We start from the raw sequence: 8,626 nt of genomic DNA, 5'->3' as shown, positions 1-8,626 counted from the left end.
TGCACTACTGTTATATTAAAATTTCTTGCATTAGAGAAGCTCTCTTATTGGAAAAGTGTCAACAAACATTGCAAATGTTTAGATTATTTCTTTAAACACTGGGTTACACAGCTGAGTCTATCGGAGGCCTCATGGGTCTGATGGTTCTTGATGACTGGCTTCCTTGTGTTCCTCTCCTCCCTCTACTCTCTCTACTTCCTCTTCCCTCACTGTATGATTGGTGTGAAGGAGGGATGAAGACTGTTGTGGGTCTGGACGAGACGGGCAGCATGTACATGCGTCTGGTACGTGCCGTCATTTTGGTTGAGGGTCTTATGAGTTGTTTATTGAATCTGAGGAAGAAAAAAGGTACCAATTTAACCACATATTCATTGCACTCCCCTATTTAGCTTGTTTCCACGTACAGTAGATGTATACTGTGTGACGGGACAGACCTTTTGGGGAATGACTCTTTCCCAGAGAAATAGCACATGACTGCACTTCCACATATAACCAGACACGAACCTCCCCAACCAATGAAGAGAGCGGCACCGAGCTCATACCTGAGAAATAAAAGTCACATATTTTAAAGGACCATATCATAATGCTTTTCTTTTTAACATTGAGTCCCACAGATGATTAAGAATCAATCGATGAAGAATTTATTTTTAGTAATCTTAATGAAATGTATGAAATGAAATGGTATTAATGCTGAATTACATTTCTATTTCATTGAACATAAGTCTACCACTAGCTTATAGTCCACAGCAATCTATTTGGAAATTGAGAGTACGTTTACACGACAACGGAGTACTAAAATCTGTCTTACATCTACGTCGTGTGCCACACATTTTTAAAATAACTATTTGTTAAAATGACTAATTGCACTGAAATAACATGTTAAATATGCCCTTAAAAAAGTGTTTTACACAGTCACTTCATTTAAAAAGCCAACTGTCACTTTCGCTTATTTCACTGGCTGCTTTGTCAATGCAAATTACTATCTTAGAATCTTACAGCCAATCACACAGCACCAGGGTTTTGTCGGATCAGTGTGTTACTCCTGTCAGTGTGTGTTGGCGTCTGTTGGAGTTTTTATGTTTAATCAGCGTTTGTTGGGTCGTGGAATGTCTGAAAAGTTTCGTACTGTAATCTGGCGATTGTCCACGTTGGTCAACGTCTGTTAGTGTCAGTGAATTGGCCGCTAGAATTAAAGTTTTCTTTTGCATTGCTTTTGCCTATATATCTATCCATCCATCCATCTGTCACAGAACACACTCGGGAAACAGAGAGATCCATGTACAGTATTTTTAATATCGGGGCAATCCAACTCATAATCGTCCATGCAAAGGTCAAAATCCATCATAGCAGTCCAAATACAAAATAAACAAGAAACAAACCAGAACAGACAGGAACCACAGATCAGAAGTGTAGGGTGACATAAAATAACGACTCCGTGACAAACACTAAAACAGACAGGCTTATATACACAGGGAAATGACAATGCTAATGGGGAATAGGCTGAGTGCAATGATTAGTGACAAGGGACAGATGAGTGCAATGAGGAAACAAGGATCGTGGGGAATGTAGTTCAGAATGTGACAAACACCGTGGGGAAGGAGGACATCTAGTGGTAACCAGGGAACACAAACCAGACACTGACATAACCCCCCCTCTACGGAGCGGCTACCAGACGCTCCAAGACGTGACAGACAAAACAAGAGTCCAGGCGGGAGGTGGACTGGTGGAGGATCGGGGAGGGATGGGGGGCCAGGTCCATGGAGGGAAACGGGGACAAGGGGTGACAGTTCATCTGGCGACCAGGGCGGAGACGACAGTCCATCTGGCAGCCAGGGCGGAGACCACAGTCCATCTGGCAGCCAGGGCGGAGACCACAGTCCATCGGGCGACCAGGGTGAAGCAGATGACCCATCGGGCGGCCAGGGCGGAGTAGCATGGCACAGGAACAGACACCGGCTATGGAACAGGAACAGACACCACCGGCTCAGGAACAGACACCACCGGCTCAGGAACTGACACCACCGGCTCAGGAACTGACACCACCGGCTCAGCGGCGGCCATCTTGTCTGAAGACACAGGTTCGGCGGCGCTCATCTTCTCCGAAGACACAGGCTCGGCAGACGTGACGTGAACAGTCTCGATGGCGGCCATCTTGTCCGAAGACACAGGCTCGGCAGGCGTGACGTGAACAGGCTCGGCCCTCGGCAGGCGTGACGTGAACAGGCTCGGCGGCGGCCATCTTGTCCGAAGACACAGGCTCGGCAGACGTGACGTGAACAGTCTCGACGGCGACCATCTTGTCCGAAGACACAGGCTCGGCAGGCGTGATGTGAACAGGCTCGGCGGCGGCCATCTTGTCCGAAGACACAGGCTCGGCAGACGTGACGTGAACAGTCTCTGGATCAGCAGAAGTGATGTGAACAGTCTCTGTAGCGGCCATTTTGTCCGAAGACACAGGCTCGGCAGACGTGACATGAACAGTCTCTGTGGCGGCCATCTTGTCCGAAGACACAGGCTCGGCAGATGTGACGTGAACAGTCTCTGGATCAGCAGAAGTGATGTGAACAGTCTCTGTAGCGGCCATTTTGTCCGAAGACACAGGCTCGGCAGACGTGACATGAACAGTCTCTGTGGCGGCCATCTTGTCCGAAGACACAGGCTCGGCAGATGTGACGTGAACAGTCTCTGGATCAGCAGAAGTGATGTGAACAGTCTCTGTAGCGGCCATTTTGTCCGAAGACACAGGCTCGGCAGACGTGACGTGAACAGTCTCTGTGGCGGCCATCTTGTCCGAAGACACAGGCTCGGCAGATGTGACGTGAACAGTCTCTGGATAAGCAGAAGTGATGTGAACAGTCTCTGTAGCGGCCATTTTGTCCGAAGACACGGGCTCGGCAGACGTGACGTGAACAGTCTCTGGATCAGCAGACGTGATGGATCACTGGGGTGGCGCAGGCAGTGCGAGCAGCTCGGGCAGGGCCGGAAGAGCAGGACGCCTGGGCGGTGCGTCAGGGACGGCAGTCACCTCCGGGATGGTCTCCGTGTTATGAGCCACCGGAGTCGGGATCACTGGACTCGGGACCACCTGAACTGGGACCACCAGAGTGGGGACCACCGGAACAAGGTTCACCGGGACAGTCACGGAGGGAGTCTTCCTTCTCCTCCTCTGTTTCGGGTGGCGATGTACAGGCTCTGAGCTGAACGGGACCTGCGGCGAATGGAACTCTGATCTGTTGACCGCCATAGCCTCCTCGGTCTGATGGGTCCATAATGCCAGGCATTGAAAGATGTTCATTCGAGCAGGGACCTCTTCTACTGGCGAATTCCATTTCCGCTGCCTGCTCTCTGTCCTCGTGGTTGGGGAAGCGCCACGAAAATCTATACCGCTGGATCTCTGCTTAGACGGAGTCGTTCTGTCACGGAACACACTCGGGGAAACAGAGAGATCCATGTACAGTATTTTTAATATCAGGGCAATCCAACTCATAATCGTCCATGCAAAGGTCAAAATCCATCATAGCAGTCCAAATACAAAATAAACCAGAAACAAACCAGAACAGACAGGAACCACAGATCAGAAGTGTAGGGTGACATAAAATAACAACTCCGTGACAAACACTAAAACAGACAGGCTTATATACACAGGGAAATGACAATGCTAATGGGGAATAGGCTGAGTGCAATGATTAGTGACAAGGGACAGCTGAGTGCAATGAGGAAAGAAGGATCGTGGGGAATGTAGTTCAGAATGTGACAAACACCGTTGGGAAGGAGGACATCTAGTGGTAACCAGGGAACACAAACCAGACACTTTGACACCATCTATCCATTTTAATAAACTAATTTTTTTTTTTTCATGATCCAAGGAACAATTCTGTCTCAGAAGACCAAAAGATATTTGATTCTTCATTATATGACCCCTATAAGCCCTTTGGTACATCATGACATGTATTTGTTTAAAAAATATATATATATATAGTGAAAACTTTCAAAGTTAGACATTATGACTGTTGTGTTTGTCATATTACGTACTTTGTATTTAAGTGATATGGATCCACAAATTCTGAACGTGCTTTATCTCCCCACCAGGAGTAGACTATCATACCACTGAACCCTGCAAAACAGACACAGCAATACATCAGTTAATGATAATCAATTGTGATGCAAGTGAAAGAAGTTTCATACCGGATGCCATGTATGTCAATGCTGCTGCGAATGTGACTCTGGCGTTGGCGAGTTCAGAGCCTCCGATTTTGGTACATTTCATCCCAATGAGGGCTAGCACAGCTCCCCAGAACCCAAAGATCACAGAGACCACAGCCAGAGCCCTGGACACATGGAGGAAAACTAACAAAGAGAGGATATTAATATTCACCAAACGCATGACAGCATCTCCTCCTGATTGAGAAATGTCATAATATTATATATCAACTTGGCTGCATTTATTAGATTAAAAATACAGTAATATTATGAAATATTATACAATTTGAAATAACTGTTTTTATAATAATATATTTTGAAATGATGTTTTTCTTCCTTCGATGGCAAAGCTGAATTTTCAGCATCATTTCTCCAGTCTTCAGTGTCACATGATCCTTCAGAAATCATTTTAATATGCTGATTTGCTGCTCAAGAAATTCTTACTATCAATGCTGATAACAATTTTGCTGCTTAATGTTTTTGCTGAAAAAATATTAAAATAAAAATAAAAGTAAAGTTTTATTTAACACTTTTTCGCAGTCATCTTAATGGTAAAAAGTGTCCCAATCAACCTGCATTCATATGATTTATGATTTTATGATTATTATTTTTTCCCCCCACCAAATCATGACACAATTTCTCAGTTTGAAGAGTGATTCAATATCATTACGATAAGGTTTCATTTGTTAACATAACATAAACTAACAATGAACAATATATCTAAAACATTCATTAATACTTGTTAATGTTAATCTCAACGTTTACGAATACTTTTTAAGATAAAAAGTTGTATTTGTAAACATTAGTAAATGCACTGTGAACTACCATGAAAATGAACATTTTTATTAAGCACCATTAACAAAGGTTATTAAATGATGTAAATATATTGCTCATCGTTAGTCCATGTTAATTCGTTAACTAATGTTAACAAGTGAGACCTTATTATAAAGTGTAAGCAGTGATTCCTCACCAGACAGGTCCATCATGGAAGGGTAGTATTTACAGTCAGATACTCCTGTGGTGTCTGAGACACAGTCCATCCAGAGGTTGGAATAGTAATTCCCGGTGGTCAGAACTACAGAGCTGACCTCAGAGAAGACCCAGTACTCAATGGCCAGAGTGGAGCAGATCAACATCCAGCCACACAGACAGGACACAAAGCAGCCGATCTCCACATACATAACCACTGTTCGCTGCCTCATGCTGCCGGTTTCATGCAACGGATGAATGGAAGAAAAGTTAAGAGTGATGGAAAGAAAGTTCCCTGAACTGCTGAGAAGTTTTAAGTCAACATGGAATAAAATTACATGGTGGTGTGTGTCCTTCAAGACAGGGCCGGTCCGCGGCATAGGCAGAATAGGCAAATGCTAGGGGCGCCACTAATCCATAGGCAGGGTTGGCCCGCTGCATAGGCAGAATAGGCAAATGCTAGGGGCGCCACTCATCCATAGGGGCGCCAAAATGAGTGAACAAGTGAATTTTTATTATTATTATTTTTTTAATCATACTATCAGGGCTCTCAAGTCTCAAGTGTCGGTCTTTTGTCATGCACTCCCGCCACACATTGTATTTCTCACACAGAAAAAAATATATGCCGCAGCGCCTACAATTTCTCTGGCCGCGCCGCTCTCACTATAGAACCGGCAGGAATTCGGTCAAAAACTGAAGCCAACAGTTTTACAGCCTGTTCACTGACAGCACCTGCTCAGAACAAGTAGTCTAGGCATAGTCATATTTTTTATCAATCTATATTTTATCACACGATGACTGACATATTGTCACATTATAAACATCTCTCTCTCCAAATAGGCTTAATAATTTTATTAGCACTAAATAAATTAAAGTGTATTGCATAGTCGATGTTATAGTTCACTTTTAAAATCATGATATATTTTATAATTATATCCTGGCCATGGCATTAATCATTGCATCTGTCTTTCAAAGATGTCAGGTAAAAAGCAATTAAGCATCCTCTCATTCGCCCTGAGAGGAGAGTCCCCTAAAAAGACCATGTTAGAGGATGCTGGCCCAGAGAAGGTGGTGAAAAGGGTATAGGCCCATTAGAGGAGGAGAGAGAGGAGGAGACAGTGCAAGTGGAAGGCAACAAGTCCAAAAAGGCAACAAACACTTACACTAAACAACACCAGTCATAACCTCTCTCTCTCACACACAACACACACACACAGAAATTGAATAAATACTTTGTATTTGGTATTTGAGCAATTATTAATAACAAAAACACTAATAATAAAATTATTTATGAAACACCCCCATTCCCGTGACCCCCCCTTTGAACCACTGGATAACCAGTGGTTGATGTCTCAAACATAATAATAGTGCGTTGAATAATACGATCACATTATGATTCATTAAATAAATAGAACCAAATGTCAGGGCTTTACTGAGTCATATGTAAACATAGTATGAATACAGAAACCTGTAAATTCATCTGAAACTCATGCACATTTTCATTATGTGTTAAAACTGTAATCTTAGTTCAAATGGAACATTATGTATTATTATGTACAACTGTATACATCATTTAAATAAGCATGATGTATCTATTGTCTAATGCCCAGGTGGCATGCACAATATCAAAATATAGAACTGTAAAATTAGGCTGTGTAGTTGACACGTCGGAGCGCAAAAATGTGATTTCTCCTGTCCAACAACAACCAGACCGTTATTTCCAGACGATCGAGTCTGTCCCAAAAATACCTCTCAATGCGCCCTCGTGGACTCGCGCCAAGGGCCCTTTAGACCTGGGGCCGTATTCACAAGGAATTTTGAGGCTAAAAGTAGCTCCTAACTGGCGAATTTAGGAGCAACTCCTAAAAATAATGGGCGTGTCACTCCTAACTTTAGGACTCCTAATTTTTTTGACTAAGAGTAATTCACGAAGCATTTTAGCCCTAAAGGTAGCAGACTTCTTTTAAGTCTGGGACAGCTTAAAAGAAGTCGAGAGGACTCCTAACTCACTAAGACCTATTCACAAACCGCTTTTTGTGGCATTTCACGTTGCGATGTTTTGAGATGCGTATGCGACGGCTACAAGAGCTTCCAATCGCGAGGGAACAATTTTGCATTGTAGGCATAATGCAATAAGGTCACCAACAACAACCAAAACTAGGCTACTCATTGCATGTAAACTAATTGTAACGTTTCATTGTGAATCAAATTAAAATGTTCTTCTCTTTGCAAACGTAGGCAGAGGCATAGTGACAGATTAATTCAATAATGTTGCAAAGATATTGCATCAATCTATATGTTTCATTAGGCTGCTAGGCTATTTGTTTTGCCTTACTCTTTATTCATTTAGGCTATTTATTCAGTTATTCATCATCTTCAGTGGCGGAACTAGAGTTTTATACATGGGGTGGCCAGGGGGTGGCCACTGCTACTTGCGGGGGTACACAGTACACAGTACACAGTACACACACACACACACACACACACACACACACAGTGGAAAAGCTTATGGAAGGAATTGGGTCACTCTGTTTGTGTCTATAAGTGTTGAACATCCAAAATATTTGCAGAAAACAAAGCTGAAGCACCAAGGAGATAAGATACCGTAGCATGTGTCTGTTATGAACTGCTGCATTTATTTACAAAAAAAACTCACATTTACAATTTTTTTTTTAAATTAGATATAGCAGGCATCAAGCAGACATGTAGGCTACTTGAAAAATGTAAACAATTTTATTGCCCATCAATATAAAATCTTATCCTAGGAAGATTTAATACAACATAATTATTTCATTATAATAATTTATAATTATTCTTTCTAATTATAATTATTTAATTTATAAAAAAAAATTTGTGTGTTGATTTTCTGGTGAACTATCCTTTTAATCTGGCAAAATCTTCTCAACTTAAATTCCTGAATTTGGTATGTGATTGACTGCCTGTGTCTGGTAGATGCTCTGAGCTGTTGCTGGTCCTGAAGTCTGAGCACACTGACTCTGACTAGCCAGTGGTGATGCAAGGGCTGTGGTGTGTTTGCATCTGATCTGCCTGTTAGTCCAGTCATTTTAAGACAAAATGGGGGTCAACCTTGAACAAATTGCAACAGAAGCAAACTCAACTGATTTTGTATCCTCAATATGTCCTAAGTAAGGAAAAACAAGTCCCGAAGAATCCCATTAGGGGAAAGTTTAGAAAAAGACCCAAATATAGCCTATTCATACGCCTATTCATTCTTTCTCTCACATGAATAGGGTAAAAATTAACCTTTAGATATCACCATGAAAATTACTGAGTTGATTACTTACATCAAGACAAACAAAAAATGTATTACAAGTTTTTTTTTTTAATTGTTTGTTAACATGGACAAATGGTGCATAATCTAATTATGTATGTTCTAATTTGCATAAATACCACAACAGATCTAAACATTGGGTATAGCCGGGTGAAAATGTCTTGT

General features: G+C 42.3%; 1 protein-coding gene across 1 annotated transcript; it reads right to left on the bottom strand.

Moving 5' to 3' along the window:
* Positions 1–103: 103 nt before the first annotated feature.
* LOC308699397 (claudin-10-like) lies at positions 104–5,402 on the bottom strand (the record flags this gene model as incomplete). Its single annotated transcript, XM_081380179.1, has 5 exons — positions 104–332; positions 435–542; positions 4,033–4,114; positions 4,186–4,347; positions 5,171–5,402. The coding sequence occupies 5 exons, from the start codon at positions 5,400–5,402 to the stop codon at positions 104–106; spliced, it is 813 nt and encodes a 270-aa protein (XP_081236305.1).
* Between the last annotated feature and the right edge of the window lie 3,224 nt (positions 5,403–8,626).

The sequence above is a fragment of the Scardinius erythrophthalmus genome (genome assembly GCF_964197995.2).
Source record: "Scardinius erythrophthalmus genome assembly, chromosome: 12".
Classification (NCBI taxonomy): Eukaryota; Metazoa; Chordata; class Actinopteri; order Cypriniformes; family Leuciscidae; genus Scardinius; species Scardinius erythrophthalmus.
The sequence above is the reverse complement of the archived record's forward strand: the minus strand, read 5'-3'. Positions and strand labels throughout refer to the sequence as shown.